Source organism: Plectropomus leopardus, chromosome 15 (assembly GCF_026936395.1).
Source record: "Plectropomus leopardus strain MGB_pleo_1.0 chromosome 15, ASM2693639v1, whole genome shotgun sequence".
Lineage (NCBI taxonomy): Eukaryota > Metazoa > Chordata > Actinopteri > Perciformes > Serranidae > Plectropomus > Plectropomus leopardus.
Genome location: NC_142190.1, coordinates 3,771,819 through 3,783,660, shown reverse-complemented (window position 1 = coordinate 3,783,660; position 11,842 = coordinate 3,771,819). Strand labels below are relative to the sequence as shown.

Below are 11,842 nucleotides of genomic sequence, written 5' to 3'. Positions count from 1 at the left end.
CTTTCCTTTTCAAGAAAAAAAAATAAAGCAAATGTAGACATTTGAAATTATGTTTTGTTGTTCATTTGGTTTATTATATGTTACATAGACAGAGTTACATAGATTATATTTCCACCAACATGTGAAATGAATTCAACTGCAAGCTTTCATTCAGCAGGTTAATCATTGAAACCAGAGGACATAAATGTTCTGCACAAAGACAAGACTATACTTTTGCATATTAACATATTTAAAGCTATTTTATAACTGTATTTGTAAGTTTACATAATGTTATACAATACATATGTACTAAAACTACTTTTTTAGATATTTTATCGCCTAACACTTGCAGTATATAGCGTTAAGCAATGCATTCAATTATGCATAATTGTGGACACCTACACTAGAAGTACATTTTATATGTATACATAATGTTTCATGCAAGAAAGCAAACAGAATAACGAAATGAAAGGACAGGAAAAGAAATACTTAGGTCTGCATTTACACAACAAAAATACATGAACAAATCTAAGCTGTAAAGTATGTTTCAAGGTTCAGAAATTCACAGTTTATTTTAATACTTTTAACATTAATCTGCCTCCAGTTCCTCTTGGCAAATATTGGTCATTTTAGTCTTATAACTTTTATAATGTAGAACTGGAGCTCAGAGTGCTGTCTGAAAAGTGTTAATTTCAGGCAATCAAAGTGAATTCTCACAGCTTGAATTTTAAGTCTCCTAAAACCCTTTAGAGCCTGGATCGACAGCAGTTTTGTTGCGCTGCATTCAGACAATTTTCATAAGAAACCTGAGAAAATTGTTTAAAAGTAAAAGTAAAGGGTGACAAGAGCTGTGGGGAGATTTTTTTTTAAAGAAGACGAACTGTAGTTATAATTCTTATATACTATTTAAAATTATGTTACAGAGATAAAATATTTTACTTTCCATTTTCCATTGTCTGTGTTTCTATAGGTTTTATTATTTTTTGGATTATACAGCACTTTGGTCAACTGTTGCTGTTTTTGAATGCACTTGATAAGTACATTTTGATTGGACTGAATTTTTTGTCTCTTTGTCTGTTTTTTACTTTTGCTTTTTTTGTTGCTTATTTTCAGGTGATTTTCTTGTAACTTTTAACAATTTTCTTTTGTTAATTTTTAGGCCATTTTTTGCAACAAAAAAATAAAGGTGACAAGAAAATCAATTGAAAATTAGTGGCAGAGAGCTTATGAGACATTATTAAAAAAAAAGTAAAAAAAAGAAACCCAACATATTCAGCACTACAACTAACAACTACATTTATATTTCTTATAATTACATATTAATATTTTATTTTTCACACTTTGTTATGGTCATTTTCTTGTCTCTTTTCATCGTTTACTTTATTTGTGCTTATTTTCAGGTAACTTTCTTGTAACTTTTTATTAATTTCTTGCTAACTTTTGGTTGCTCATTGCCCTTTTCCCATGTTTTTGAAAAAAAAATCAAGTCAATTTGCTCAGGTATCAAAGGGTTAATTGGAGGAGCTTAACCACTGAAGAGGAGCTTCATTTAACTTTTCCTTAAATAAAGAGTAAATTTTGATTTCAGATGCAGTGAACAGTGTATTCATATTTGTGTCACAGTTTTGTTCGCTCCCCCGCCCAGCCGTGCGCCTCTGCCCTGCCCTGAACTTGTCCTTCGGCGGACTGCGGCCCGCACATGAAGTGGTTGAGCATCCGCTCAGCTGACTGCAAGCCGACCAGGCCGCTATCTGCCCCAGACGTCCTCCCTACAGCCGCGTCCCTGTCACTGCTCGTTCTCCAGTGATGAATGATCTCATTATCTAAATCTGGGATAGTGTCACCCCCTTGGTGGTGGAGGTCCATCATGGCCTCCGTGCCTCTCAGCTCCTCCTGCATGTGATGGCGCGCTAAAGGGATCTCTTCCAGGCTGGCAGACCGGATCAGGATGGCAGAACCGAGGTTTGGACTCGTGATCCTGTAGGTGTCCTCTCCTGTCGGGTCATCCGTCAGATTCTCGCTGTGCATGGTGAACTGGAGATGAGGTATCTGCAGCGGGCGAGGAGAGTGTCCTCTGACGATCTCCTCACCCCCCGACTCGCTGTCTTTGTCCACGTCCGCCTCCCGGTGTCTCCACACTGGAGCTCTGTTCGATCCAGTCAGTATGAATCGTGGGGTCTCGTCTCCCAGTTCTGACCAGTCAGATTCCTCCTCCTCTGGGACAGAGCCCAGAGATTGTTCCTGCCCGCCGGCTTTGGCCTTTCCGTAGTTATGGCTGTCCATGAACTCAGCCGGAGGGGGGGTGATGGGAGGGATCACCTGATTCATGGCATCTTCTGACTGAAAATGGAGTTCAGTTTTGTGTAGCACTGATGTTACCTACAATAAAAGTTATAAATGGCTCAATTTATTGATTAAATGATGCAAAGTCAAAAAATAAAGAGTGCTATGTGTAAATAAACAAAAGATGGTTCACAAGGGCCTTTAAATTTTTCTTGGCATGTATTGATCTGCCTACATTTTCCCGTTTGAAAGTATTTTTCAGTCATTGAGGGATTGACCTTTTCTACTGGTGGAATATTCTGTTGGACTGTATATTCTTCCAGAAAAAATCATGATAAACGATATTATTGTCAACGTTGTTTTAAGACCTTTTTATGCCACTGATATAATGATAATACAGCAAAACAATACAAGTGCATCCTTTCAAAGATAACTTGTAATTCTCAAGAATATTCAAATTTGGAAAGATAAATAACTGGCAGGAGGAGAACATCTTAAAGAAAAAGGTGAAGATCTTACATTGAATGTTTCCACACTGTTGGCAAATTTCGCATCAGCGAGCTGCTCCATTAGTTCTGAAATACGGCGGTTCAATCTCTCACGCTCTCCTTCCATACTCTGAGCCTGACACAAAAAGTAAAGAAAGCACAGTGCCACAGGAAAACCTTTAGTGAGTGTGAAATTTATGTCACAATATCTCCTCCTGAGTGTTTTAAGAACTTTTACTGCTTTCTCAACAATAATAATTCAGTAGAAAAAGGTTCCAACATCTTAAACGTCTTAAACTTCTAATAACTGAGATTTGAGTACAAGAAACAAAGAAATGATTCCTCACCACCAAGTGAAGCTTTTGCTCCAAAAGACTGTTGGTCTGTTGTGTTGAGGAGCAGTTGTCGTGTAGTCTGAAATAAGGCACAGAAAGTGATAGAGAATTCACTTAACAATAGTACAAATAATTGCAGCTTTCATGCATTTTTAGGAGGTTGAGTATCAGAGCTATTGTTCATTTGCAACTATCAACTGATGAGAACCACATAGTAACATTTGATCAACTCTACAGGACAACCCAAACAGAGCTGATCAGACCAGTGGATGAGAGGAGAAGCAGAGTGCACAGTGAGTGAAAGCAAACTTTTAGACCCACCACAATGAACGATTAAATTCATCTTTCACTGCACCTGGTGTTCTGCGGCTCTGTGACAACAGTACTCTCTGCACTCCGAGAGTTTGGTGCAATAAATAACCACACAGTGTTCATTTTTCAAAAGTACTAGAAAATCTATTTGAGGTGACAAATGTTTTAATAGTGGCGGTCCACCACAAATAAATAAACGTGCAGGACACCCTGTTTAGTAAAACAGAAACAGAGAAATCTAATTTCACATCAGATTTTTTAGGATAACAACATAAGTCAGCAGATTGAAACTTTACATTGATTTAATGGATAGGTGTAAGGGTTTTGGAGCATTGTTACCTCCTGAACCTCTCTGTGAGGTTGCTAAGCTCCATACGAGTCTTCTGAAGTTCTGCCTCCAAGAGTTTTTGGCTGCTCATGAACTCTTCGCCCAAACACTCCATCCTCACCGCTGTCTTAAGCAAACTTTGATGCAGACCTTGATTCGGCTCCTGTAGGATCCTGTCACGATGGATAAATCTATGTTATTCACATACAGGATAATTTGAACCAGTTAATTTTTGCACAATATCATGGTCATGATTGCCATGCAAATGGTTTATGTCATACTTACATAATTGTACCAAGTTCATGTGACTTTTCCTATATGAAAGAGAAATACTGTTAATGATGGCCAAATAATTAAGTTTAAAAAATGACCTAAAAATAGAAATGAATAAAGAAGATGGGCAAGTCAATTACTTTGAGCATGACAACCAATCTATTGTTCTGCAATTACTAATTTAGTGTCCACTGTAACATGCACACTGGTGCCCAAATCAATAGGCAAACAAATGAGTGGAAAATGATTACATAACCAGCTAATTAACAGCGAGGCCAACTATTGACTCGCCAATAATTACTTTATGACACTTCTGTGAGGGGATTTCACGAATGGGAAAAAGCCATACTTTATGTAATGATGGGCCAGAAAAGCTTGTGCTTTCCTCATCCTGACTGGAGGGGCTGCTGTTCCTGGGTGACTCCGCTTTGCTGGAAAGAGACTCCTTCCTGGGTGAAGGGGGACTACGCCCCGTTAAATGAGCGTTGTGGTCTTCATGGTCAAAATCATTTCTGGAATGGGACTGGTTGTGATGTGAGTCAGGGTGATGACTTGTGCTATAATAATCTTCATGATGATACTTGTGGCCTGGACTATGATGGCCTGGACTATGGTGGCCTGGACTATGATGGCCTGGACTATGGTGGCCTGGACTATGATGGCCTGGACTATGATGGCCTGGACTATGGTGGCCTGGACTATGATGGCCTGGACTATGGTGGCCTGGACTATGGTGGCCTGCACTATGGCGGTCTGGACTATGGTGGTCTTCATGATGTTCTCCACGTTGATGCTGGTGGCTTGGACTATGGTGGCCTGGACTATGATGGTCTCCATGGTGTTCTCCATGTTGATGCTGGTGGCTTGGACTATGGTGGCCTGGACTATGATGGTCTCCATGGTGTTCTCCATGTTGATGCTGGTGGCTTGGACTATGGTGGCCTGAACTATGATGGTCTCCATGGTGTTCTCCATGTTGATGCTGGTGGATTGGACTATGGTGGCCTGGACTATGATGGTCTCCATGGTGGTCTCCATGTTGATTCTGATGGCCTGGACTATGATGGCTAGGACTATGGTGCCCTAGACTATGGTGATCTCCATGGTGGTCTCCATGGTGGTCTCCATGTTGATACTGATGGCTTGGACTATGGTGGCCTGGACTATGGTGGTCTCCATGTTGGTGACCCAGACTTTGATGATGATGCTGATGGCCCGGACTATGGTGATCTTCACGATGATGCTCATGGCCTGAACTATGGTGGTCTTCATGTTCTCCATGTTGATGTTGATGGCCTGGACCATGGTGGTCTCCATGATGATGTTGATGGCCTGGACTGTGGTGGTCTCCATGGTGGTCTCCATGTTGATGCTGATGGTCTGGACTATGGTGGTCTCCTTGTTGATGCCCATGGCCTGAACTATGGTGGTCTTCATGATGATGGTCATGGCCTGGACCATGGTGATCTCCATGTTGATGCAGATGGCCTGGACTATGATGGTCGCCATGTTGATGTTGATGGCCAGAACTATGGTGGTCTCCATGGTGATGGCCTGGACTATCGTGGTCCCCATGGTGATCTCCATGTTGATGTTGATGATCTCCATGATGGTGCTGATGGCCTGGACTATGGTGGTCTCCATGATGATGGCCTGGACTATGGTGGTCTCCATGATGATGGCCTGGACTATGGTGGTCTCCATGGTTGTCTCCATGCGGATGTTGATGGTCTCCATGATGATGGTGATGGCCTGGACTATGGTGGTCTCCATGATGATGGCCTGGACTATGGTGGTCTCCATGGTGGTCTCCATGATGATGCTGATGGCCTGGACTATGGTTTTCCCCATGCTGATGGCCTGAGCTGTGGTGATGGTCTCCATGGTGATGTTGATGGCCTTGACTATGGTGGTCCCCATGGTGATCTCCAAGTTGATGTTGATGGTCTCCATGTTGATGCTGATGGCCTGGACTATGGTGGTCTCCATGATGATGGCCTGGACTATGGTGGGCTCTATGATGACTGCCTATACTATGGTGGTGGTCTCCATGATGATGGCCTGGATTATGGTGGTCTCCATGATGACTGCCTATACTATGGTGGTGGTCTCCATGATGATGGCCTGGACTATGGTGGTCTCCATGATGACTGCCTATATTATGGTGGTGGTCTCCATGATGACTGCCTGGACTATGATGGCGGTCTCCATGGTGACGGCCTGGACTATGGTGGTGGTCTCCATGATGACTGCCTGAACTATGATGGCGGTCTCCATGGTGACGGCCTGGACTATGGTGGTGGTCTCCATGATGACTGCCTGGACTATGATGGCGGTCTCCATGGTGGCGGCCTGGACTATGATGGCGGTCTCCATGGTGACGGCCTGGACTATGGTGGTGTTCTCTTTGATGATGATGATGATGACGTTCATTGTGGTGGTCGCCATGATGACGATGAACTGTTGGGCTGTGGTGATCCGAATTGTCACTGGTCAGGCTCTGGCATCCATGACGACGTGGTGTGGTTGGGCGTTGAATGGTCGGGTGGTCACCATGGCGGTGGTGACCTGAACTGTGATGGTCTCCGTGGTGATGTGTTGGGGCGTGATGATCTTTAGGATGATGAGTCGTGATGTGGTGGTCTTCATGGTGATGGTGATGGTAGTCTCCATGGTGGTGGCGAGGAGATGGGCTATGATGGCTGCGATGATGATGATGATGATGATAGTATTGATCTGAAGGGTGGTGATCTGGAGTGTAGTGGTCTCTATGGTGATGGTCTCCGTAGTGATGGTGATAGGATTGGTTGTCATGGTCTCTGTGGTGATGAGGAGTGTTGTGGTGATAAGAAGGGTGATCGTCATGGTGATAGGCAGGACTGTGGTGGTGATGACTTTCGTTGTGGTGGTCTCTGTGATGATGGTGGTGGTAACTGGTACCATGGTGGTGATGATGACCAAAAGTGTGATGGTCTGGGTGCTCAAAGGATGGCGAATGGGGGCGACGCTGAGAACTCTGAGACCACGAGTGACTCCTTTTCAAACAGCGGACATCGGAGCAGCTTCTGGGCCTGTGACTCATGCGATGGGGCGAGCCTGTAGAACGATGACGTTGGCGATGGTGGAAAGATTTAGAAAGCTGAGAAGAGTTCTTGCTGGATTGGGAGTACTTGCTGGAGGCAACGGATTCAGCAGTATCATGCTGACTCCTCTGCTGACTTTGTTTCTCATTGTCTCCTTTGCTGGATCTGACAGAGGCCTGCCCTGGACTGCAGGGTCTTTGAGCATTTGTTACACCGAGAGTGGTGAGTCTCATCGGACTGAGCACCTGGCGGGTGATCTCATTAAGGAAGGCAGAAAATTTCATTTTCTCCTTCATCAAATTCTTCCTGGCTTCACTTTTTTTCTTCTCTAGTTCAATTTCATCGCCGTGCCATTCTCCTTCTTTGGGTCTGGTGAGAGCTTCCATTGATTTGGCTTTACGGACACTTCCATCATTCCTTGAGCCCCTTGAAGTCCTCTTTGTGGTCTTCATGGGTCCACAATGAGAGGACTTGCCTTTCTCCTGTTTGGCTGAGAGCCTGTTTGGACAACCACTTTTATCTATCAAAGGGACCGTGTCGTCTGTGTCTTCAGAGTGCTTGCGTTTTCCGGAAATGTCGGTACAGGACTGTGAATGCTGGGCCTTCTTCAGGGGATATTTATCCGAACTCTCACTGCTGGAGTCGGAGGACAGGCTAGAGGAAGAGGAAGATGGTGAGGAAGAGGAAGAAAATGAAGAAGAGGAGGTAGAAGAAGAGGAACGGGAGGAGGATGCTGATGAGGCTGAAGAAGAGGAAGAAGAGGAGGAGGATGAAGAGGAACCAGCTGAGGAACTCAAAGTAGTTTCTGAAAGAGAAACATGGCGATGGTTTTGCTTGTGATGGAAGTGATGGGAGTGAGGATGACGAGTCTTGTCTTCATCACAGTGATGATGATGATGATGATGATGATGATGATGGTCGGGGGGATGATCAATGAAAATGCTGTCGTCTGCTGTTGAATGGGTGCTATTATAAAAAGAAAACATAGATCTTAACACTTAGAAACCTGGATGAGCATCACTTTTCTTGTGCTGCGTTCCGACATCTTCATAAGTATTTAAACTTTTGAACCATGAGCAAATTGGTTTGTTTTCTTTTGAGAACATGGGATAAAAGGCTATGAGCATTTTGGCAAGAAATGTTCTGCAAATTGCATAAGATCAGTAGATTTAGAAAATTATTTTTAAAAAATAAAAATAAAAAAGTGGGAAAAAAAACAACAAAATTTTTAAGTATCAGAATTATATGTAAAAATTGTTTTACCGAATTATTATTCTTATTTTCAAAAACTTTTTTATTCAATTTTTGGTAATTTCTCAGTATACAAAATTATTATATTTTTATTTTTCAGGTCATTTACTTTTACTTAGGCAATTTGTTTGACTTTTTTTTTTTTTTTTACTAATTTCTTGCTATTCTTTTATTAATTATTTTTCATTGCTCATTGCCTTCTTCTCATGTTTTGAGAGAAACACATTTTGCTCTAGTTTCAAAGGGTTTTAATACACACTAGATACCAATACAATGTAATACAATGTAATTACAAAATGATTTTGACAATTGCTACTAAAAAATAACAGAGGTTTTAAATATCTATCTACTTTAAAATTAAACATTTTTCCTATGAGGACAGGTAATAAACAATGAAAAGATTTCCGAACTTACTCATGGCTATCGTTGTCATCTGACTGATGTAACTTTTGCCGATGACGATGACCTTGATTTTGGTGATGGTGCTTCATTTGTTGAGATTTAGAGTTCTTTCCATGTTTGTGGTCTTTTTCTTGACGGTCACACATTTCAGACTTATGACCTTTGACGCCTCTGGTGTCCTGATGGGGATGTAAAGGTCTGAAATATTTCTCCATCAACCAGCACAGTATTGATCCCTGGGGAAATGTTACATCATTTAGTCTGCTGTGGACATTATTTTTCCATTGACTGTAACAGAAACATGGATTTTTTTTAAATAGGAAAAACATGGTGATCACATTATATATTATGGATAGTTACTTCTTTATAACCAATCACCAGAAAAATCTTTTTTAGAATTGTACATTTCTGCAAACCAAGGATACATTGAGATTTGCATGTTATTATGTAGCAGATGCATTGAAACTTTACATCTTAACAAAGCTGTGGTTATCGCTGGTTGGGTTTAGGCACAAAACCACTTAGTCATGGTTAGGAAAAGATTATGTTTTGGCTTAAAATACCTGCTTTTGTTGGCGCTACCCCAGCAGGAAATGCAACTATGTAACTATATAACTATAACTAGGTCTGGGTAAAAAAATAAATAAATAAAAAACACTTTTTTGGCACATACTCACAGGAATCACAGTGTAAATAAATAACAAGTACTTTTTTGATGCACTACCCTCACAGGAAATGCAGCAATGTCTCGGGAAAGGGGAAAAAAGCACTTTTTGAGGCACTATCTCCATGGAAATGCAATGACAGCTTGCCAGAAAAAACACTGACGTTTAGCAGCTAAAAAACAATTGGAAGATAGTGATGACTCACTAAAAAGCAACCAGTTTTGTTGTTTATTGGTCTCAAACCGAGGTCAGGAGCCAGGCAGGTGTTGTAGTCCACCCACCATCCCCTCCACCTCCCATTGACAAAGTCAGCTCATAAACTACACCACTTTACAAATGCTTAACTATAACATGTATCATACATATGAAATGTACAAAAGCAACATATCTGTGGTTTGCAGAAATGTACAATGACAACATTTTCTTCTGGTTACTGCTCAGAAAACTGCACTGGTTTACAGAAGTATATGATTGATTATCAGGTGTATGCACATCATTTCTAATCTGTATTAAAGCATTATTTAAAAAAAAAACATTTTATGAAACATAATTAATGCATTATCACATGCAATGTAAAGGCAAATGTAAAATGATGCAAAATGCAGCCAAGTTACAAGCAATTCTCTGAAAAGCTCAATTCCAAAACAAGCTCAAAGCTTTTAATGCAAGTTTATTCTAGTTCAGACAGGAGCTACAGAGAAGTTAATTCAGATATAATTTACCATGCAGCCAGCGTCTGTACTTACGTCCTCAAAGAAGCCACCGAATGACACAGGCAGTGTTCACCGAAACACAATGACTCTCTCAGTGATGTTCCGTCTAATTAAACTCCGAAGCACATGTGCCAACCACACACACACACACACACACACACACACACACACACACACACACACACACACACACACACACACACACACACACACACACACACACACACACACACACACACACACACACACAATCAATAAATACTCCTGTGCCATCCAATGATGATAGAGCGGCCAGTTGTGCCTGTGAAGTGTATTAAACTCTACTGTGTTCTGCTCTGCACATACTGTATTTAATCCTTTGAAAACTAAAAAACAACATAGGGAGAAATGTCCAAAAAATGAGTGAGAAATTTGTAAAAAAGTTTCAAGAAAATTCCTTAAAAAAAAATAGCATTAAATAAACAGATATACAGACGGAAATGGCATGGGAAATAGCGAGGGAAAAAAAGAATAAAAATAAAAATACAAAAAAACATCTTTTTTATATATTCTTTTTAATTTTAAATGCACAATAATGCTAATTATAACGATATATTTTCCCCTAGTTTCAAAATAATTCAAAGAATTTTCTCTCCCCCCTCCTCATTTTTCACCTTTTTACGAATTTCTTGCATTTTGCTGGACATTTTCTTGCCAAATTCCTGATTGCCTTTTCCCTTGTTTTCATTAGAAATCAAACCAATCTTCTCATGTGTCAGAGGTTTAAAAGCTTGTTAAAGGTGTCTGAATGCAGCACAAGAAAACTGATGCCCATCCAGGTTTCAAAGGGTTAAAGATACCAGTATGAATGAGGACATATACAGTATACACTGTACATTTGTGTAAACTATATATACTAACTTTCCTGTCATGTGCTTGTTCCTCATAACTCATAAACATTTGACAATCTTTTTTTTCACAATATGGAAAATATACCCAAATATTTCATCAAATCCACAAACACTATCTTGCAGGGGATCACTCTTGCAGCAATACTGTTAGAGCCATTTTTATTTTAAATTAATATTGTCATGGGCTGCTAAATCTGCAATCGAGTCTTCCTCTGATCCACAAAGTGACGCCTAATCAATGTGATTAATAAGATGATGATTGGCTGTGATAGAGGGGACTGGACTGAGCCTTTTGTCTCTTCAGCAACAAAGTGGGGAGAACGTTAGACAGAGGAAGTTTTTTTAATTTTGCTTTAAAGTGACAATAAATCAGCCAAATGAAAGCAACAGTATCAGCGACTGCAGGGTTGTGATTTGGACTGTTTTTTAACGTGTGAGTCAATAAACGGAGCCCAGCAACGATGACACAATTTAAAAAACTGTCAAATAACGAGCCATGAAATAGTCAACTATTTAGTGAGGATTGCTACCAGCTACACACCTATACACACCTTCCTAAATTAACCCTTTTGTCACTCTAGGTTTCAAAGGGTTAACTGGGCTCTATGCAAAACTCAGAGCATACGAGTTGAACAGAAACATGGAGGCATCTGAGCCAGCAGCTAGCAGGTAACAGCACTAACTCTATAAACAGCACTGAGCAATGGTAACAGTGCTGACAGAGCTAAGGGTGTTGACTGGCTATTATGATGACAAACTGTGTCAAAGAACAGAAAAACATTTTTTAAAAATAAATAAATAATAAAATAAGGAATATGCACAGAACAGGGATAGTCAGCA

General features: G+C 40.8%; 1 protein-coding gene across 2 annotated transcripts; it reads right to left on the bottom strand.

Annotated features, from left to right (window-relative positions):
• Positions 1-47: 47 nt before the first annotated feature.
• LOC148187202 (uncharacterized) lies at positions 48-10,375 on the bottom strand. 2 transcript variants are annotated; one of them, XM_088088342.1, is made up of 8 exons: positions 10,146-10,375; positions 8,747-8,970; positions 4,348-8,047; positions 4,011-4,039; positions 3,737-3,898; positions 3,098-3,164; positions 2,782-2,886; positions 48-2,358 (listed from the first exon to the last, which is right to left on the bottom strand). In XM_088088342.1, exons 2-8 carry the CDS (start codon positions 8,947-8,949, stop codon positions 1,597-1,599), a joined length of 5,028 nt encoding a protein of 1,675 aa, XP_087944468.1. In that variant the 5' UTR covers positions 8,950-8,970; positions 10,146-10,375; the 3' UTR covers positions 48-1,596. The 2 variants fall into 2 exon arrangements, with proteins under 2 accessions (XP_087944468.1, XP_087944469.1); XM_088088343.1 differs by lacking the exon at positions 4,011-4,039 and having other exon boundaries at positions 3,737-3,888; positions 10,146-10,374.
• Between the last annotated feature and the right edge of the window lie 1,467 nt (positions 10,376-11,842).